Source organism: Bombyx mandarina, chromosome 09, assembly GCF_030267445.1.
Source record: "Bombyx mandarina strain Sakado chromosome 09, ASM3026744v2".
Taxonomy (NCBI): Eukaryota; Metazoa; Arthropoda; class Insecta; order Lepidoptera; family Bombycidae; genus Bombyx; species Bombyx mandarina.
This window is the reverse complement of record NC_143216.1, coordinates 7,096,346-7,120,178: the sequence shown is the minus strand read 5'-3', so window position 1 is coordinate 7,120,178 and position 23,833 is coordinate 7,096,346. Positions and strand designations below refer to the sequence as shown.

General features: G+C 36.2%; 1 protein-coding gene across 1 annotated transcript; it reads right to left on the bottom strand.

The window, feature by feature from the left end:
- Positions 1-90: 90 nt before the first annotated feature.
- On the bottom strand, positions 91-23,833 carry LOC114243631 (opioid-binding protein/cell adhesion molecule homolog). Its single transcript, XM_028175190.2, has 10 exons — positions 23,380-23,833; positions 13,859-13,956; positions 9,684-9,891; positions 8,412-8,570; positions 7,351-7,479; positions 6,936-7,073; positions 5,145-5,294; positions 3,022-3,054; positions 2,693-2,758; positions 91-2,388 (listed from the first exon to the last, which is right to left on the bottom strand). The coding sequence occupies exons 1-10, from the start codon at positions 23,504-23,506 to the stop codon at positions 2,279-2,281; spliced, it is 1,218 nt and encodes a 405-aa protein (XP_028030991.2). The 5' UTR covers positions 23,507-23,833; the 3' UTR covers positions 91-2,278.

The window sequence follows — 23,833 nt, the reverse complement described above, 5'->3', positions numbered from 1 at the left end:
AGAGTAAATTATTCATTTATTTCCATAAATAAGCAGCAATGGTCCGCAGAATATAATTTTTGGACAAGGTTTTGGACAAGCTGATCAGTATTAAATAAAACATTTCTTTATTAATGTACGTATAAATGATATCTTTTATAAACCGCTAAACGGTTGTTAAGAACATTGGTTAATTTAATAAATTATATAACATTATTTTTGGAATAAGTCGTATTCATTCGCAGTTTCAATATCCTTTATTCGATATTCACCAGAATATTTTCAGTGAAGCGTTTGTAATAAAAGGATGAGGCATGTTGGGAGCTCGCGTGGGCTGAGCGGTCCTGAACATTTCTGTCGCGAAGCAATAATTAATTCTGTTTTGAAGAATAGGATAGCCGATATTCCGATGTAATACAGGCTTCAACCTCAAATATGAGGTGGGTAGCATTGATTACAATTTGTTCTAGAAACATAACAACAGGCCATAAGTGCGCCTGTCCATATATAGCCATAAAAAGTAACTCCATTATTAGCGCTTTTAACGGTTTTGCAAATTACCGTCGATATTGCTTCCATCGCAGGTTATCTGGAAAGGACCTTTTCTAGCGATAAAACTTTAGGACTCTTGTTTTTTTGTTTAGATTACATAATATCCAGTAGTATCCTGATATAAAACGTGCAATATCAACTGGTAAGTATTTACGAATTAACATGCACAAACTAATAATCATATTTTTGTATTTTTTTTTATTGCTTAATTACGTAGATGGTTTAATGTTAACAGATTACCATAACCCATAGACAAGATAAGGTTACTTTCCGGCACCATCCTAAAGAAATGAGTTTCGGTTGCAGTAGAATCACATTTTTAGCCTTTGCTACAAATCGGTGCGCAAGATTGCTTTGTGACCGAAATAGGAATAATACGGCGAAACTTCACTCACAGGTTACTACGAAAGCTATTTTATAAATTATTTTTCAAAACTAATGAATGCTCATAATTAAAAAAAACAAGATTTTCTTTCAAAATAAAAAATCGCTTCACTTAAAAACGATTTATATTATGATGATCATTAATCAGAAATAAATCATCCAAAGCACTGTAAACAAATTCTTTTGATTTCCAGTTTATGTTTATTTTATTTACAATATTTTTCAACGTAGCCTAAGTTAATTTAATTGATCGCCACAATATTTTCAGTACTAAAAGCACAGCTACAATTATCTATTAAATATACAGGCTTCACTCGCGGCTCAGTCTGTACTTTATTAATACTTTCGTTTCACACTTCATATCAGTAGTTCAACAACAATTTTAAAACTAATTTCCGTTCTGTATTTATCTACTCTTTGAAAATCTAAACGATATGTAACTTCATTTTAGCTTAATATTTTAACCTATATTATAAAATAAATAATTCTACTTGATCTATAAAAACAGTATTAAAATAACATTTATCTTAATTAAAATAAATATGTTCCTAAGAATTAGACATTGCTCTATGTTACTAAATATAAATAAATACACATAGGAGACATTTAAGTATCAATTGAAATAGTTCACGAAAACCACAAGTCATTTTAGTAGACAAATATGTATTTCGAAGTCGTCGTGGCCTAAAGGACAAGACATCTGGTGCATTCGTGTTGAGCGATGCACCGGTGTACGAATCCCACAGGCGGGTGCCAATTTTTGTAATGAAATACGTACTCAACAAACGTTCACGATTGACTTCCACGGTGAAGGAATAACATCGTGTAATAAAAATCGAACCCGAAAAATTCTAATTTACGTAATTACTGGTGGTAGGGCCTCTTGTGAGTCCGCGCGGATTGGTAGCACCACCCTGCCGATTTCTGCTGTGAAGCAGTAATGCGTTTCGGTTTGAAGGGTAGGGCAACCATTGTAACTATACTGAGACCTTAGAACTTATATCTCAAGGTGGGTGGTGCATTAACTTTGTAGATGTCTATGGGCTCCAGTAACCACTTAACACCAGGTAGGTTGTGAGCTCGTCCACCCATCTAAGCAATAAAAAAAAAACACAAATAAAGCATATTGTATGCAAAAAAAATTGTATTAAGTATGTCTGTAAAATATTCCGATACATCATAGGCTATGCAAAAGTATATTACGACAAATATGGATCACGTCTATCCTTTCACGAAGTATTACGAGTATATGTACTATCAGCCTCTAAACCGTAAAACGATATTCTTTCTGTGATCGTTTTCTGTTAGTGCAGTGCTATGGCATATTTATTTGATAATATTTTGTCTAATCATCAGAAAAATATCACCCGAAACATATCAATATTATGTTAATTAAAATTAATAATGAAAACAAAAATTGGTTACTGAAGCGCTTCTGAAGTACTGCTCTGTTGTAATCTTGTAACCTAAAATCTGAAAGAATTTCACTAATTAGGTTACGAACATTTTTTTGTTAGGAATGCGAGAATGAGAGCGATAGAGTCTTCTTTATTATGTATTAAATTATGAAAGTAATCTATAGTTGAACAGAAAATACTAAAGAAACATTGACGTTCCCGAAATTAGTCTCATCAGTTTTTTATCTGTTTATATTTAAAGCAAACACCACACTATGATCAAATTGAATCGCGGCATCATATTTAAGCACATGTGAATACACGGCTTAATCGTATCATTATTATGATCTCTTGGCTTAGCTCAACAATGCAGTACTCACCCTGGGTTCCAAAAGGAGTGCTTTCGGAAGATTTATCTGGTGCCACGATGTTTAATCTCTGAACCACTGTCAAAATCAAATGAATTACATGAATAAAATATCCACATTTAACGGCTCAGAGCTATAATATCATGCTGCTGGCGCCGGGAAAACGCAAGATACAAGGGCAAATACATCCACAATATAAATACATAATTTCTTTCACAGAGATACTGACTCCGACTATGACTAGTGCCCAGAACCTTGCAGTATAATAAACAGTATATTGAAATAAAAGTCTATCAATCATCAAACAGGTATGTGGCATGACGGAAATTAATAAAACTCACCATTTCTGTTTTCCATCGCTGGCAAGGGCATAGCTGTTAAACACAAAAACAAAAAACATTTAATACGAGGTTCAGTGACGTGTACAGATGCAGTTCGTTTGTCATTTATGTGTTAAATATTAAGTGTGCTATTTATGTACATCACACAGCCTGGCGCTAACACACTGTAGTAGCTATTAACGATAGTTTTATTATGAGAGCTTAAGATTGGTAACTCGCATTAGTTGCGGAGAACATGTAGGCTTATTAGCAGGACGCATGTACATAAACCTGTTTATTTATGTTTCGTTATTGTTTAAAAAAAAGAACCGTACAACACTGTTGATTTGAAATAAGCCTTATACCATACTAGCGACCCGCCCTCGCTTCGCTTCGGAAACATTAAAACACACATGAAAACAAAAAAATAAAATTAAAAAAAATTAAAAAAAAGTAGCCTATGTTCATCAGGGACAATGTCGGCTTCTAATGGAAAAAATCGGTCCAGTAGTTTCGGAGCCTATTCGAAACAAACAAACAAACAAATCTTTCCTCTTTATAATATTATAGTATAGATGTACACGTCAAAGTGGACGTTATTTTGGTGGGTATGGCTTGCTGTATGAGTAAGCACATCAAGCCCTACCAGCACACATCGTGCTGCTTATTTCTGCGACCAAGCAGTCTTCCACTTAAAGGGTGTCAATATGTTTATTCAGTGTAAACGACCCTTCGACTTAATACCCCCACAAGGGTGGCGGCATTCACATTGTGATGCCTGTGAGCTCTGGTAAGCACTTAATCCGAAGTCGGTCACTAGGCAATTACTGAGCCTTAACCTTTCTGCCGATCTAGAGAAACAAAAAGTTATTTACTCTCTATGTTACACAGATTTATTTTTATTAAAAAAGATTTTCTTTTACATTACAAAATAATCTGTACAATTGGTGAGCTTCTTTAATGAGTTTTCTTACAGCAAACACACGGACATGAGACAGGGAAGCAACGTACACAATAAAGATATTAGGAAAATATTGATACTCGTTAACTTCACTTAGTTAATTCACTCGTAATACTAAATAGATACTACATACATACATATAGAAAAAAATCTAACGACGTCCCGCTGATCTAATCAAGAGCGCGCAAAATAACTACATTTTCGGAACCACAGTCAGGTCACTAGGTTCAATTAATTAGTAGCATTTGCACAACATATTTTTGGCCACTAAGGAAATTTTGTAATTAAAAAAGAACACGAAACAATATGAGAAAATGTATTGCGGTAATTGGGCTACGTAACATCGAAGGTCACATGTATACTGTCAAAAAAATAGTACACAAAATAAGCCCATTAAACTAAGGATTAGTAAAACACGGCTATTAGCTATTAGCATATCACCTAATACCTAAATAAGTGACCGTAACATTAATTTCGATTTCCCATACATAATATTCGACTTAATTTTACACGAGCCGAATACGTTTACAGCATACAACAATATTTCATGAGAAACTTCATGCCTCGACTGTTACTGTAAATAAAATATGTAGGCGTCATCCTTTCTAAACTTTAGCGTATATAATAAACTTTTTCTGAGTTTTTATACTACTTAATACGTACGTAATTTTAGTTGAAAACGTTTTACTCGTAGATACTTACGATATACATATATATAGTTTGGACGTATACAGTTCGATTCTTATTAATTTATTTCACTTTTTTTTTTCCTACCTAAGCTGATAGCCTTGAAAGGCTATTTCAGCGTAACCGTGGCTAGTAGGTGAGCTCACGGGGCTCAAACCTGACGACGATGCTAACACGAACCCTAGCAAGAGCCGTGCTTCGCAGAATCTACCACCGGATCGGAAACGCGACCCACTGAGAAGATCCGGCGAGAAACTCAGTGGGCTGTGTCTGAGAGTTAATTTACTCGTCGAGCCCTTCGTCGCAAGCGACGGGTTCGACGAGAACGGTGACTGGTTATTTCACGAGTAAGAATGCTATACTATCAAATCAAATAGTTCACCACGTAACACATCATTAGTAATCGACGTTAGTATTACCGGCAAAAACGATAATGTATGAAAATATCAAAAACCTCATCAACTATTGAGAACAAAAATAATGGGTGATAACTCACGGTATAACTTGATAGTCCCCTCGGTGTCTCCCATAGAATTTTTAGAGACACATTTGTATGTTCCGTAATCGGATGTAGTCACCCTTCGTATAGCAAGCCGGAGCACGGATCGATAGGCTCCATCGATCTTCTGCGGCTCTAGACCACCACCTAGACCAGACATCCGAATTGATACCATTTGACGATAATCAACGATAAACTCACATTAACAACGACATTTTTGCAAGTTTTTTATTGCGTAAATGAATTTTATTGCCTATGTAGGAACCAGTTTACGGCCCAACTGATACATATATGGTTACTAGCGCCCAAAGCCTCTATTGCCTTTGTAGGTAAAACGAGCATACGGCGCACCTGACGGTGAGTGGTTACCGTCGCTCATAAACGTCAGCAATGCCAGATTATAACGTAAACGCCGCTCCACTCCCCATTAGATATGAGGTTGAAAAGTCACAATTGCATTATAGTACAATGGTTAACCCATCTTTTAATGCAGAACGGATTGATATCTTCGCGGCAGAAATATGTAGGATTTTAATACGTCAGTAATTTAAATATTAAACAATCATCAAATTGCTTTAAAATTCAATCTCTTTTAATATGTAAGAACGATAACAATATTGACAGAACACAATTGAAAACCTTTTAAACTTAAATATTAAAAGACAATTTTAAAGGCAGGCAAAGGCAAATTTACAATGCAAAGGAACGTAACCAAAAAGCTAACTCATAATGAAACTTCGTAACTAATAACGAAACAATGAAACTAAACAAAGATGTTCTAATTTAATTCCAACAATAGAACATTATTACAACGCCGAGAGTAAAACTGATGCGATTACATCCACTACAGTTATTTCATAACCCGTTAGCGATTTATTATTTACTACAGTTTACCTACAGAATACTACATTCAAAATCTATCATTGAATACATTTAAAATATAAATTGTATTTTCTTCGTTTTCCCGAATCGTAGACATAATTTAAACTATTTTTTATTGTCTGTTCAATATTCCGTCATTCGTAGTGCCTTAATCGGTAAATAAAAGACCTAAACTTTTGTATAAAATAAACTTAAAACAAACAAAATGAATCCGTCCGACGGGGGACGCATCAAAGGGAAAACAAAATTGTTATTTTTATTTTATTCCGAGCATTTTCATATTTATCTACCTTTTAAACCTTCTCTGGACTTCCACAAAAAATTCAAGACCAAAATAAGCCAAATCGGTCCAGCCGTTCTCGAGTTTTAGCGAGACTAACGAACAGCAATTCATTTTTATATAGAAAGTTTTTATATTATACTAGCGACCCGCCCTCGCTTCGCTTCGGAAACTGTAATTCTCTACTATTTAATAGATGTTATTATTATACATATAAACCTTCCTCTTCAATCACTCTATTTATTAAAATAAAACGCATCAAAATCCGTTGTGTAATTTTAAAGATTCAATCATACACAGGGGTATAGGGACAGAGAAAGCGACTTTGTTTTATACTGTAGTGATTATTCATTTGTTGTCATATTAAATTTGAACAATATTCAAATGTGCACGTATTTAGTCGTCCGTGACCACTAAGACTGTAGTATTCAGAACATTGGAAATAATATGATTACAATAATAATAAACGTGATATTAAAGTGTATAAGTATATCGTTCTATATAAATGAGATTTTATTAGTTTTTCATTCCATAATATCTTTGTTTTATTTGTATTTGATCATTGCGACCGCATTGCGCGCTATCTTTACGTAAAAATTTATAAAAAATTATATACGTTTTCTTACCAACAGGAACTATTTCACCCGTTTCTCTGCTCCAATAGCTAACAGGCTTGGGGTACGCTTCAGTTTCACACTCCAACACCAAATCGGTGCCGAGACCAGCGCCCACTAATTGATTTCTAATTGTAATCACTGGTGGAACTGTTAACAAGTAATCTTGTGAATACACATACAATATCCGTTTCTCAGAAATAGCTTACACATAGCGAACTATATTTTTTTTGAGACAACTTCAAAGACTCCAATTAATTTTACAACTCAAATTAGACAAAGACCCTTGTTTTTGTTTATAAAATATTTTAATGTATTCTCATATAGGTTTTAAAATTAAAATATCGTACGGAAACTTTTGCTATCTTTTAAAAGCAAAAAAAAAAGATGTATAAGTAGAAATGTATTGATGATGTCTTATACTTACATTCAACGGTAAGCATTATCCTTTTGCTCACAGTGGGAGGAACGCCATTTGAGGCTATGCATAAATAAGCACCCGCGTGCTGTCTGTTCACTCGGCTTATATTTAACACCGGTCCTTCCAATGACGTCACTAAAACACAAATTAGGATAAGTTCAATAATTCGCTACAAATAACGACAATGTCAGACGTGAATAACCGTGGGCTCATTATGGGGATGTGAGATCAAAAATCTAGTTGTTTTTTAAGGATGGGTAAATAACGCATCGTTCAGAGTGCGCCGAGAATCATTTTGCAAGTTCTTTTTTATTAAATAGTGTATGCGGGTATTAGCAAATCACCAGAATAATTAATCTTCTGCATTCTGGGCAATCTGGCCGTCGGCGTACCGTCAACTGTAATAACTGTGTTAATTTTACATTCGTCGCTGGTTAGATTGTGTAGAGTATGCTTTATTATACACCAAAATAAACACAAATGCATAACATTAAATACAAAAGTACAACGGGTGGTCTTATCGCTAAGAGATTTCTTGCAGTGGACAAGAATCATTTCAGGAAAGAAATTAACTGTACTTATTGATTGAAAAAAGAATAACATAAATACAAGTAACATCAATAATAAAAATTATATGACTCCACGTCACATAAAAATGAATAAACAATTTGTATAAAAATACGTCATTTTACAAAAATACCTAAGCAATATAAATAAAATGTTTTATATATGCTCATAAGACATATTACCTTAACAAAAACTAAGCAGATCGCCTGTATTGAATTGTATAAATAATACTCATAAATCAGTCGTTTGAACAAATTTAGGTTCTCAGCATGTCGTATCAGTAACGGGACTGCATTCCACAAACGTTATCAACCAAACAGGAGTGTACTCTTTAAGCGCTTTTAGATTCTGTGTTTAATTCCTACCTTTATCCTGTTTTTTTTTTTTCCTACCTAAGCTGAGAGCCTGGAGAGGCTATTTCAGCGTAACTTTAACTAGTAAGTGAGCTCACGGGACTCAAACCGGAGTGATGCTAACACTGTCCCGCTAAAATACTTTACCTTTTATCCCGTCTGAAATACTTATGGATTTTGAGTGTTCTCTTCGCCATGTAATTTGGGGATGCGGTGATCCAGTCGCGGCGCATGTCAGACTTACAGACGCGCCTTCTCTAACAGTCTGGTCGGTACTCGTTCCACGATCGAGTATATCCGGAGGTACTAATGGAAACGAAAATAGCTCATGAAAACGTTCTAATCAAATGTCCGCTTTGAATAAAAAGTTCATTAATTTATTAACGTTCACGTTCAGTGCCTTCATTTTCGTGAACGAAGTAGTCATTTGTGGGTTGCAGTTCAATTGTACCGATATTTATAATATCTGACAGGTTAACTTTGGAAATTTTTTTTGGAAAAATAAAAAGAACGAACTCCTTTTGTCTATGTCTGTTACCAGAAAAGAGGTCGTTTCTACTACTTGGAATCGCTAGGCTGACCTAAAAAAATCACGTGCTTCTTTGGAATCTAGAATGAAATATGTCTTTTTTTTATTGCTTAGATTGCTTAGATGGGTGGACGAGCTCACAGCCCACCTGGTGTTAAGTAGTTACTGGAGCCCATAACGTAAATGCGCCACCCACCTTGAGATAAGTTTCAGAGCTCCACCCTTCAAACCGAAACGCTTTATGCTTCACGGCCGAAATAGGCAGGATGGTGGTACCTACCCTCACGGACTCACAAGAGGTCCTACCACCAGTAAAAGTCTGAAATGAATTTCCTTCAATGTTTTTTCCTTAGCGCTATACATGTTCTTCTTCAAACGTCAAAGTAATTTTAAGCCTTTAAAATCACTTTTCAACGGTGGCATTGCTAATATTTTTGGAGAATATACACAACACTAACTACTAACTATCAGGTAGCTTTTTGCTCTTTTACATTCGTGAACAATAAAAAAACTAACCGTATTTCTTTTTATAAATTTATCTTCTTAAACCGACTGAATTACTACTTATCAGAAAAGAATACGTACATATCGACGCTTGAAAGGCAAACGTGACTAAGCAACACTTTACAGTAGACTAATTTAAAGTTGAAATACCTGAAAAAAAGTATATTTTAACGAACCTAGCTGTAGGATTGAAATGATTTTAATAGACCTAGAAATATATATTTTCTGCGCATCGAATATGGTTATTGCCTATCATTTATGTACAAAGCAGTTATTGTCGCTTAGTCACGTTTGCCTTTGAAGCGTCGATATATTAATCGGGACTCAATTCATACTTAGATGTATCAAACTTGCTATCATACTATTATAACGCACGTGCAGCTTACCGACAACATCTAAATAGCCAAGCTGACTTTTCATAGGATCCGTGTTGATTTGACACATGTACCATCCTCTGTCGGTCTCTCTCAGCTCCCTGATATGCAGAAACCAAGTTCTCTGGTCACTGTGTGTTACCCCTACCCTTCTGCTCCGAGATATGACGTGCGTGTGGATTGTCAGAATGGTCTGCGTGTCCACCCTCAACCACGCAACCTGTCGCCAAAAGTTTATTACCGAGAATGATCTAAAGCGTAATTACGACGGTATCGTGAGTTACTGGTATATTACTTTAAAGACTCCACATTAGTTTTTAATCTTCAGACTACATAACGTATTTATTCTCACCAGAACAATAATTAAGCATTCAAAAAGTTTTAAAAAAGTTTTGATGAATTTGCGGCTGTTCTATTCTCACTGGAACTGTTTTTTGTTTCTTTTTTTTTAACAAATATGTACACGAACGACTACTAAGGTCAATGTCATCAAATAAATTAACGCAAATTTATAAAACTCCGATACTGTATTACTATATTTGTAATTACTGGTGATTTTAGTCCCGTTTGGTTTGATCGTTTTATTTCTATCACTAAGCAGTCATGCATGCTCCAATGTAATGAATATATCGGAGTTACTTTAGTGTAATTTAGACTTGGACCTCATGTATCAAACTAAACAGTGCCATTCGTCCTGTTATGTCTACGGGCTAGCAAAGAAACAAAAACAATGTATAGAAATACTAAACAACATCACTAGTAATAATCCTGACATACAATTTTTAACACATCCGCTATGATATCAACAAGAATACAAAATCAATGAAATCATATTTTACTTCTATTGTATTTAAAAACAGAAATAATGAAACACATTTTATGAGACTCACTTTTCTATAGATTTATATCTAGGTTAAATTTTAAAATATTATTATTATTAAAATTTTTAGAACTATTTCTTGTAATTTGTCGCATATTTAAAGCATGAAATCTTTAATGTTTTTGTTTTAACGGTAGGCAGCGGCTTGGCTCTGCCCCTGGCATTGCTTAAGTCCATGGGCGACGGTAACCACTCACCATCAGGTGGGCCGTATGCTCATCTGCCTACAAGAGCAATAAAAAAATTCTATTTACGGTATTAAATTAAATTCATTCTGTAATCATCAGCAAGTCATAGAAAATTTTCGGAAGGCATCTAAAAATTGAATAGCTTCTACTTTAGATTCTATTCTATACGATTCTTCTATTGAAATCGATATTTAAAACGTAGAAAAACAAAACATACTGTATTATAAAAAATATATACCATAAAATATGATCTTTGTATGTAGTAACAGTTAAATCGCGAGGAATTACTAGTATTCCATAAAAACTCATGGCTACAATATGGCGTTGTTAAACAGCATATTAGTACATATGCGTGATTTTGAACGTAACTTGATTATGTCTATTCGTGAACAAAACGACTAACCTGACCTTTGATGGAGTTATGATACATAAATAGCAGTTTGAAGGGCGAAACTAGTACAAGTATTGTTTTATAATAAACTAGCGACCCGCCCTCGCTTCGCTTCGGAAACATTAAAACACACATGAAACCAAACATAAAAAAATAAGAAAAGTAGCCTATGTTCATCAGGGACAATGTCGGCTTCTAATGAAAAAAGAATTTTTCAAATCGGTCCAGTAGTTTCGGAGCCTATTCGAAACAAACAAACAAACAAATCTTTCCTCTTTATAATATTAGTATAGATATAGATCAAGGTAACAATAATAACTTTATTTAGCTTAATCAGTAATTTTCTACATGTTATAATTTATTAACATAGATATTTTACAGAAATAGTACATAAACCGGTTATGTATGTACTTCTAACAATAAAGCTCTATAACATGACCCCCTTTAAGGAGCTTAGAAAAGATTCCTAAATAGTAGGCTCAGTTACGCACCTGGTTTTGCTGATATTTGTTCATGAGCACCGATGACCGCTCACCATTTTGGAGTGGGCCATTTTTTATTTATTGCATTACTTGTTAACTATTAATAAAGGCTGTTTCATGCAACAAGTCACAATGCATTATTGCTCCACGGCGGAAATAGGTAGGCCGGTGGCACCTACTCGTGCGAATACAATACAAGTGCTCTGAGGAATTGTTCGAGATGATACCGGCATCTCGTTTTTACCATCGCACCTCCCGCCACCGGAGTAGAGTTCATCCATACTACCTGGAGCCACTGCGGTCATCCACAGTGCGTTTCCAGAGGTCTTTTTTGCCACGTACCATCCGGCTATGGAATGAGCTCCCCTCCACGGTGTTTCCCGAGCGCTATGACATGTCCTTCTTCAAACGAGGCTTGTGGAGAGTATTAAGCGGTAGGCAGCGGCTTGGCTCTGCCCCTGGCATTGCTGAAGTCCATGGGCGACGGTAACCACTCACCATCAGGTGGGCCGTATGCTCGTCTGCCTACAAGGGCAATAAAAAAAAAAAAGTAATACGCCCTACTTCTGACAATTAAGCATACATACATAAGCATAGGTACGTATTTTATTTTAAAAATTGGTAGGATTCTGCGTGATTTGGGCACCGCTTTAATCGCATCGCTCGATATGAATTCACCAGGTGTCTTATCCTATATGCCACGGCGATTTAATCCTGTCGATTTGTATCATCTATGCCGTTGATTTTTTTTATTGCTTAGATGGTTTGACGAGCTCACAGCCCACCTGGTGTTAAGTGGTTATTGAAGCCCATGGACATCTACAACGTAGATGCGCCACCCACCTTGAGATATAAGTTCTAAGATCTCAGTATAGTTACAACGACTGGCCCAGCCATCAAACCGAAACGCATTACTGCTTCACGGCAGAAATAGGCAGGGCGGTGGTACCTGCCCGCGCGGACTCACAAGAGGTCCTACCACCAGAAAATGTGGATGCAACGTGAAAAAATGGTCAAGCAGTCTATTTTAAGGCCGTACACCCGGATTTCTGAATAAGCTGACCAAATGTGATTATTATCATGTAGGATCTATATCAATGTCGTCTAGGTTCAGATTCAGGACCAGGTTATATATTTTGTTACATCAAAACTTACAAAAAACAAAACGCTTATGATGTAAGCTTTTTTAATATTAATACTAAAAGTAGCTTCATAGGAGCCGAAGACAAATTGTACGCAGTATAATATAATATGATCCGAAAATATTTGTTTTCAAGTTTTTCAACTAATGGCATTTCTAAAAACAGTTAAGGGACATGACCTATAAGTAGTACTTACACAACCAACAAAGCCAAACAAATGACTTTTTCCTAAAACGGAAGTGCAGGCCACGTGAAGAGCGCCACGAATTTTTAGACACGAGAGCGAAGTTGTAACTGTGTCAGAGTATCTATACCAATATTATAAAGAGTTTGAAGAGTTTGTTTGTTTGAACGCGCTAATCTCAGGAACCATTGGTCCGATTTGAAAAATTCTTTCAGTTTTAGATAGCCCATTTATCGAGAAAGGCTATAGGCTTATACAACATCACGCAGGCTATAGGCTGTACAATGCAGGTGGAGCACCAATAAATAATGTTTCAAAATCGAGTTTATCGTCCCTTTTGAGAGCTTCCGCTGCGTGCGCTGCAGAAACGGTTAAAGTTTCTCTAAAATAATGTATGACAGAATTGTTCCCCTTTAAAAGATCTAAAAAAAAGTCCGCGGCAGCATATGTCTATATGTTTAGGTTGGCTCGCTATAAAGTTTTTATGCTAACCTAATTTGTTCTAAAATAAAGCATTATTTGTGAACTATACCACGCGGATGAAGTCGCGGACAAAAGTTAGTAAGCAAATAAAATTATCCATTAAAATCAGAACACGTGATTTCTTTGTAGCGGAAACAAGAAGAATATAATCGACGGTACAGAGCTGCACAGCTGTGAGCCCTCAAGCGTCGGAAAAAATATACCGATGTTCAAGTCAGGAGAAGAGTGAGGTAGGAATGTGGCGATATTACGGATGATGGGTGAGGTACTCAGCCGGGTCTGTTTAACGTATCTTAAAAATAATAGCTGTACAGAATAATATGACGTGATATTCGCGGCCTTGGTTATTGATTATATTTTACTACACTCTTGTAAGTCTTGAGTTATTTTTTGCTTCTTATCTATAGACCATCTTGTATTATTTTTTGTTAACTAACCTTGTAGGTAGACAGATTGTGCACGGTGCAAGCAAGGATTGCTTCTCGGCCGAGCGGCGCTGTAACGTTTTCTATGGGGCCCGTGAAACCCGGTTCATCTGAAAATATGTATACCGATTTAAAAAAATATATTAACTACTCATAATATAAAATTAAATCTTTCTAAAATGAAATCATATGATTTATGGTGATTTTTTTCCTTTCCTCTTTGATTTCAAAACTAAGTCACAAAAAGCTTACACGAAGGCAAAATATTCAGTACGAACCTAATTATATTCATCCTATATTTAAGAAAAAATGGCAACAACTAGCATAAAATACGTTACAGGAACGAATGATGGACTTAAAAGAATTGAAAGACAAGTGAAGAAGGATGGAAATGAACGGCGGTCAGAAGTTTGTCTTTAGATAGAAAGTAGACCTCACTTGATCCAACGGCCCACTAATCTGGTAACCAATAGAGCCCTCGTACATAAACATTTAAAACGTCAAAGCTACCATCGACCTTGAGACATTACATAAACAATAGAACTGTAACAGTATTTGCAAGTGTCTGGAGTTGAAAATTTCGGCTTAATACAACGACCCAAAAATTCAAAGCACTCGTGCTAGTAAAACACATGAACTATAATAAAAATTGCCCCGTTGATTAAACGCTATTCACGTATTTCTCTGGGGCGTGCATTTTGATCACAAGCAACCTTTTCCCACAGGTTGCGTTTCTTTCAAAGTTTCGTCCGACCGTTTATCCCTTGGCTCTAGTTTATTGTGCAAGCAGTTACAAGTTTCCGTAAGTCGATTTTAGTACAAACAAAACTGTTTTAGCTTACTACTTACTAGATGTATTCTTTGGAATTATTAGAATTATAATAATATCAGTATTGGAATTAAAATAACTTTAAAACTCAAATGGTATGAAAAAGTTCAAGACCATTTACAATACGACAAAAACAAATCATTGCTTTATTCAAATTTAACGAAAATTCTTTCACAAGTTACATGAGAGCGAAAATATCTAGGATATTACACGCTGTCCAATTTTCCAATTTTAATAGTTGAGCGTTTTAGATTCGACAGATATGAGACGTAAAATGTTAAACTTCTGCGAGTGTAATCTTTAATTACGAAAAAAACGGACAGCCTACGGACGGACCTAGGACCGTCGAGTCAGACTAGAAGTGGAGTCATGTCCACTTCCAGCCTCCTAAGCGTGCCAGCAATTCCCCTTACTTAATTCAAAGTGATGGAAGACCCAGTTCTAACTAACGCTAATTCTGACCAGTCATTCAATAGATATCTCAGGGTAGGTAGTACTATTAACGTTGTGATGTCTGTGAAGTTCAAGAGTCACATTTATCAGTTGAGCAGTTAGTTTATTTGCCCATCTAAAGCACAAAACAAGGGATATAAGTAGAGGCTCGGAATTATGGTTACTATCACGGTAAATTGATAGTGAAGCCCTATTTTTACCCGCATTACCTTACCGCTTCACTATTTTGGAATCACAATAAAAGAAAAAAGAAAACAATATAGTGATCGTCTCTGAAATAAAACATAAATAAATGATGTTCCTAATAACTTAGAGACGATACTTTCTTCGGCTCCCGCGAATCGTAGATATAATAAAAAGATTTAGATTAAAACTTAAAGGCTGTTCAAATTTCTATGTATTTCTGTAAACTTTAAATTATTTGTATTGAATCGATTCTACTGTATGACCATAATGTACAAAATCAATAGGGGTCGTCAATAACATGAGATATTGAAAAGATACCTAAAATAAAATAAAAAGCTAGTAGAAATAGAAGTAGAAAGAAAGAACATCATAAAAAAAAACATATAGTTGTTCCTGGACAAAACATTGAAATTATACTGGCTATCCACTTTAGTATTCGTGATTGTAGACGGCTACGGTCGTGAATTGAGTAGATCGCTCTGACGTGTAACCTAGTAACGCTAGACAGAACCTTAAATACTTCCCAAGAAGGTTTTATTTTCATCTAAGTAAATATGCTATGATCAGCCTTTAAATACAATTATTATTAAAAACATTATATGTATTCATTTTATATACTAAACACGTAATAAAATTCCCGAAATTTGTTATAGAGCAATTTACCCTTTATTTACTGATCAAACTTCAACGGTTTTATGGATTGATTGTGAAAACAACCCTGTTTTGAGAATGGCTATTTAATTTAAAGCTAATAACTAACGGCCAGGTCATAACAACAACACAACATCAACAAATAACCAAAGATAATATTGTTGCAGACAAAATTTAAGCAATTACTTCACGGTGGAAATCTGTAAAAGGCCTCTTTTTGGAAGGAGGTATTACTGGCCCACCTGTCGGGCGAGCTCGGTTTCAGTCAGATGCTGAGATTTGCTAACAGCTGCTAGAGCGCCTCCTAAAGAAACCTAGCAACTCAAAGGCAGCTGCTTCGAGAATGTATCTACTACCGGATCGGAATCGCGACCCGCTGAGAAGATCCGGCGAGAAACTCAGCGGGCTGATGTAAAGGTTAAGTTTCACGTCGTATTCTTTGACGAGGTCGACGAGTACAGTACAGTTACCAGGGCCCCTATGCCTGCTCCTAATGTTAGAACTGCAGACGTCTAGTGACAATGATAATGGATCGAATTGACAAAAAAGGACTCTTATAGAGATTGGTATTGTTCAATACAAAAAAAAAATTACAAATCTAAAATTAACGCTCAATGTAAATTAATATTATAACGAACAAGTAGTAAATTAGTTTCAAATGTTGGGTAGGTTTAAAACATTAAAATACTATTTCGGAGCGCTTTTCGTTAAGAATAAATTAGTTCAATGAAACAAGATTTTATACGTTTGTTCGCATCATTATGGTTCTTCCCGTTGTTTTTCCATGATTAATAATAAGCGCTGTTAACCACTTTTTCCAACCACAACCTGTTATCAAGCGTAATTCGATAAGGTGCTTAACTAAAGAACGTTAGTGTGTGAGTCGAGCCGAGCGTTAATGCCAAAATACCCTTTAATAAACCGTGTTTTTATTAAATTAGTTTGGTGGCACGCGACACACGAAACTCAAATATACATACAAATAAATTCAGGTCAAAATTGAGGTAAATTTGAAATAATACAGTTCGGTCACCCCTTTTAACGAACATCAACAAGACCTTTGATTGTAGGCGTAGCGGGAAATAATAATCCCGGCGGAATCAACCAAGTTAAATGAGACTACAACAAATTATTTATGCTCGGTTAACAGAGTTCGGTATATTTACTAAAAGCTGTAACTCGAGATAAACTATTGTGATGCAAGTTTTAAAAACAAAAGAACACGATTATCTTTCGTTATTATATATGCTCCTCCTTGCGTCGTTCTCCTCATTACCGAGGGTCGTGACTCCTCCGCTGCATCAATCTCTCTTATACGATTATTCTCCATCTGCTACGATCCTTGGCCTCGTAGAGAGCATCGTGGAACTTAACAGACAAAACCGAATTTGGTCCGACTATCTCGTGGGACTACGTCCTCTGGGACGTTTGCCGTCTACCTTGCCCGTCACCATCAGTTGCTTAAGATTGTAACCCTCATTTCGAACTGTGTCCAAAGAACTCCAATACTCTACGAATCCTTATTGCGAAGAGTCTAGTTTTAACGTTAAGCTCCTTTAGTACTGACACACTGGTGCAAAAGGTATTCCATGGAATCTGCAGGAATTTCCTCCAGCACCGCATTTCGAAGGTATCTATGCGGTCTCTGTCGGCCTTTTTAAGTGTCCAGATCTCCGCTCCGTAGCTGTTTGCTGAGTTTTGTTTTCCGCAAGAAGATTCGGTCTCATGTAATGCAGTTGCAATTAAGAGCTCTCAATGCAGTTGAGACATTGCATTTTTGGCCTTCCCTATACATCTTATCTTTTTTCACATGACCCTAAGTTATTAATACTAGCCCCTAGGCAGATGAAGTCGGTCACGCTTTCAAGGCTCAACGTTCCCGTTAGTTCAAGACTCTTGGCACGATCCACTATCATGACTTTGATTTTGCTATGGTTGATTTTGAGACCCAACTGCAAACTGATGTTGTCAATCCGGGCAAGGAGGTTCACCATCTCGGTTTCACTGGCAGCGAGGAACGTGGTGTCATCTGCATAGCGCAGGTTTGTTATTTTAGTAGCACCTATTGTGACTCTACCCTCGCAATTCTCACATGCCCGTCGGATTATGTATTCTCCATAGGTAAAGAGAATTGGAGATAGGATGCAGCTCTGTCTTACCCCTCTACCTAAATGGCTCAGATGTGCAGCTTTCGACTTTCACCATGCCCTGATTGTCCAGATATAGAGAGCGAATGAGGGCAACAAGGTGCTTAGGCATCCCGAGCTCTTCAAGTATCCTCCATAGATCCGACCAAACCACACAGTCAAAAGCCTTACTGTAATCGATAAAAAAGAAAAAGGTAGGTGTGTTAAGCTCGTAGGCCTTCTCGACCAGCTGGCGGATGTTGAGAATTTTCTCGCGAGTTCCCTTGCCCCTCACAAAACCCATCTGCTCCTGCGGAATTTGCTAGTTCAGAAAGTTATTATATATAACTTATTGCAATAGCACGTCAACGGTGTCTAGTACCTGGACCAAAAGATACGTAGCTCATTAAAAACTTAACAGTATGTTTCTCAGTTATTGGACTTTAATGTGCAAAAAAATTTCACTTTATTTAAATGAATGATTTATCATTCATTTTCAACAAAAAAATGTAAGTTTCTTTATTTGTTTGTTACAGTTGTTATTGGCACGTCTGGGGATGACAAAGTACCATCAACTTAATATAAGAGCTGCACGAGTATTTTTTAACAAATATAACAAATTTAACAAATAGCGGTTGTTTGTGTAATATTTGAAGTTAAGCGCAACGTAATGCGTTTGTGAAAGTTCCTAATGTTATTGAGATGTATTTTTTATTTATGTTCCACTATAAATTCCATTATAAATATATATATATAAATTCCATTGGCAATCTGTAAATAAACAAATAAACATAACAACTTTTAGAAAAACCGTACAAACCGGATTTCATGCCATTAACTGTGACATGACATCAAATGAACGCTGCTTATGGTCTAACCGGTCTAACGGATAAGTGTGTACTTAGGTACGTAGGTACTAATTTTTTTTCTTCGAAAATCTATATCTAAATGTTCACGAATGACTTCCTGAATGAAGTAAATATCGTGTACCTAATTAAAATCACACCACTAATATTCAGAAACTTTCGTAATTAGTAGTGATTGACATCTTGCCTATTTCTACCGTGATGCGTTCACTCTTTCCGTTTTGAAGGATAGAACAGGCGTTAAATGCAATAAAATTTCGAATTCAACCTCGTATATCAAGATGGGCTGTTGGATTTTCTCATTTACCATGAGCTCCGAGCCACTTAATAGTCACGAATCAAGAATCACTGTGAGTGTGAGCTAATCCACAATAACTCCTAAAAAAGAAACATTTTAATGAATTATTTAGCAAAGCGAGTATTACAATGTAATTAATCTACGTTCAGAAGCGGATGCTCTGTGCCTGACATGATGAAAGTAATGGTACAAACCTAAAGCACATCGACACATTCAGCATAAAACAAAAATAAATTCGTATAAATTTTGTCGATATCCTTGTTCGTGAAACGAAAAAGAAAATGTTTGTCATTCTAACTTCGTATAAAAGTATTGAACATAATAAAAATCTTATCTATGTAGTCCATAAAGTGTCGGCAGTATCGAAACTTGATAAATTGCTAAATAAACGCCACAATAATGGAAAGGAGGTATATTGTAAAACTAGGCTTGTTGAACTTCCGACACTGTCACTGACAAATTATGAACGCACCCTAGCGTTTCCCCTACCTTACTAATTGACTGCACGTCAATTTTAGCCTCGCTATATAATTCAACTACAAGGTAAACTATTTTGAAAGTTTAACATATTTTAACGATCCGTTAAATATATATAAATCTGATTTATTTATTGAGAATGATAGTATCTAATAATTCGAGAAAGTACAAAAAATTTTAAATCTATAATTTTTGGGCATGATTCAGTAATATTCATTTAATTAAAATAACACTTATTAATCACAAAGACTGCGTTACAGTTCGACCCTCGCAAAATGATATTCACGGAAGCCATCCTCTTCGATATCGCGAAAGCGTTCGACAAAGTTTGGCACAAGGATTTGAGTTTTAAGCTGTGCAACATGAGCGTGCAGGACAGTCTCGTGCTCAGCCTTCTTCTTATCGAACCGCTCGTTTTGGTACCAGGCTGGAAGAACTCGTTTATCCTCCACCTAACCTTAGCTAGTCCTGCATAATCACAGCTCTATTCTTACCCCGCTACTGTTTAATCTGTCCATCAATGGTGCCCCCGGTCGCCGCCGGTCCAGTTTGCCCTCCTCGCCGATGACATGACTGTTTACTACTTCACTAGGAGGAATATGTAATTATTTGCGAAAAAACTTCAGATCACAACCGGAACCCTAGGACCGGTTACGGAAAAGGCTCACCGAAGTAGCCCTGTGAATCTACAAGCGGCATAAATATCTCTCTGATATATCTCCCTGTAATCTGACATATAATATGATCACCCTTTGATAAGATGACACTGTACAAAACTTGCATACATCCAATTGTGGCCTGTCCGAGTTTGGTGCCTACTAATGCGGTCCGCGCCTTCACAAAATCGCACCAAATTTTACAATTTTACTTCTTCAGGATAGCTGTCGGAGTATCGTTGTATGTGAGGACTTTCACGTCAACCTAGGTATCAAAACCTAATGTTTTAAATACTCCCAGTCAGCAGAAGTCAGAAGCTTGGCCTAGAATAGCAATATATTTTCGTGAGTGTCATAACATCATGAAAACCATCATCATAAGCCACGAACATCATCGAGAAATAAGGAACAACTTTTTCTGAGTATTATTACACTAGGGTACTGCGTTCGCAAGGGGCATACTGGTGGTAGGACGTAATGTGTTCATATAGATAAGTGCCACCATCTTGCCTATTTCTTCAATATCGAAATAGTAATGCGCTCCATACAGTCTTTGTACAATACAATTCAGACTTCAACCTGATGTCCTAGGGTGGGCGGAGGCATTCACGTTGTGATATCTGAGGGCTTGGTAACCACTTAGCACCAGGGCCGCAAGCTAAAAGTTCAGCGTTGGAACGCTACAACTCGACACAATAACCCTCTTATAATGGCCGCCACCAGCTAAAACTTTGGCTCCCGTAATAGTCAGCCATCGTCAACATAGTAGAGATGTCCTGAAAGATCCACCTGGTCCACTTTCAGTTCTTCCCAGCGTGTCGACGCTACTGCCTTCAAACTCTTGGGCTTCCTTCGGAAACACTGGAGCACATGTTGGGTAATCCCACACCTTCTGACTGACCCGTGCTAGCCTACCTACCCTGGTAAAACTGGAACGGCATCTAAGCCCCTAGAAATCCTTCCATGCAAAATCATCATCTTTTCTGAACAAATCAGTACTGACACGAATTCCACGAGATACAATTACGGGGCATGCTACAAATCCGCGCGGCCTAAAGTCATCTACTGCAACCACGGGATCCCTGTCAGATTCAATATTTTTATCGAACCTATTTAATGTATAAAAGCATAGTATAGGGTGTATAAACATATATATATGTTATTCAATCTTTAGATTTTTAGTGAAAATTTCGATATCGTGTGAGTCCGCGTCATTCGAGTTTTACGTCCAACGCCTACAGCTCCGATGACCGTTTGATAATAAATGGGCCGTGACACAATTTCGTTAGTATTAAAATGTACGAATCTTTTAAAGAACTAATTAAGTCGATTGACTCAAATTGTCTGTGCCGGCTTCCAGCTAGACAACAATGTGTATCGTTCTCACCAATTAGCTATCTATATAAAGACAAGACAACAGATTTAATCAGGTTCAATGTCGTTACGTGTTACGGCTTAGACGGGACGATTAGACAAGCAGAATAATAAGCTGCGTAGTACTTACGTATCTCTGTTCTCTCTCTAATTCGCGTTATTTGCATTGTGAGGAGGGTGTAACAGATCGGCTAATGAGGTCGGATAAAAACTCGGAAACTTTGTAAGGTTGTGTTGAATTGTTTTTATTTTAACTTTGCTGCAACTTTGGGTGAATTGAGATAGTGTGAGCATGTTTATGAGTATATAAACAAACTAATTATGTACTTAACTCTAATACATGTAACATTTTAATAGAATAATTTATAGAGCAACCAAAATTGTTTTAGTAAAACAACTATTCATTAAAATATAATTTTCCTCTAAAATTCAATACGATACGAAACATCGTAGAAATCAATAAAAGATATTTCTGTTTTAGTTACTTAGTGTCTAAAAACAATCGATTTTGAAAAATGTTTAAATAAATAATATTTGTACAAACATCGTTCAATAATATTGGTTTATACTATTTAGCATATCAAACCTCAAAGTTAACCGATATATTGAGTTAAGAGTAAATAGCTCAGACAGTTATTTTATAACATTTTAATAGTGCTGTGATGCGTTAAAAAAATGTTCATAACTATGAAACTTGACGTAATAGCTACTTTTTTTTAAATATCTACTTAGCTTAACGATTAAAAACTACAACTTAAAATTTAAAAAATACTAAATTTCCTTTTATACATTAAATTTACATGTATAATATTTGTAATGATGAGAATTAATTTTTGACTGCCTTAAATTAGCAAACGAGCTCCACTCCGGTAACCGTCCTCGTCGAACCTGTTGTTTGCGACCAAGGGCTCGACGAGTAAATTAACTCATAGACACAGCCCACTGAGTTTTTCGCCGGATCTTCTCAGTGAGTCGCGTTTCCGATCCGGTGGTAGATTCTGCGAATCACTGCTCTTGCTAGGGCCAGTGCTAGCAACACTCCCGATTTGAACCCTACACGTCAAGGAGAAGCTGAAATAGCCTCTCAAGGCTATCAGCATAGTTAGGAAAAAAAAGAGCTCCACTGTACGCCTGGTCAAGTGGTCAACAGCGCAGAATGCTGCGATCTACCTTAAGGTCAGAGTATTGCATTTTGCTATTATTTCATAACTATCTACACACTTCTCACAAATACGCCCTACCATTTTTTTATAGCCCGTGTAGGCAGACGAGCATACGGCCCACCTGATAATGGGTGATTACCGTCGCCCATGGACTTCAGCAATGCCAAGCCGCTGCCTACCGTTAAGCGCTGCCTACCAGTGATTAAATTTCAACTTACTTGTATTTGTACTATCTTTTATTGTATTAAATATTATATTTTAGGTACCCGATTGTCCGAATGGCACTTACAATTTTATTTTTGGGATAATTAAAATATAGACTTACATAAATGAAATATACATATTTCGCTAACATTAGCCGAAGAATTTAATAAGATGCGAAGGATTAGTTTTGTTTCTATTTACAAAATATGAAATTAAGATTTAAAAATGGATTAAAAAGTTCAGTACTTACGCATCGTGGCATCGGTCGTTGTTGTCAAAAACCAATCGAGCACGAGCAAAGCTAGTATAACTTTTCCGCTAGCTGCCAAGGTGAATTGATTTAAGTTACCCATGACATGAAAAATATTAAAATTCATACTTGAATATTTTTTGTTGTGTTCTAGCGTTAAGCAAAAAAAACTAGAAAAGTATTATTATCGAAACCAAAAAGATATTTTTCGTAAAATTAATATCACGAATTAATAAAATTCAAAAAAATAATAACTCATTTAACACAGCTCCGTTATAGTCGTAAAGAAAAGATTATAATACAATTTTCACACACGAAAATATAGAGTACGCTCTCGATCGATGTCAAAAATAACAATAATATTCGAGATTACGAGAAAAGTTTTTGTCGTAGTCAAAATGTAAGAGCCGGTACACAACCGCCGTCCTCGACGGTCACAAGATAACTGATGCAG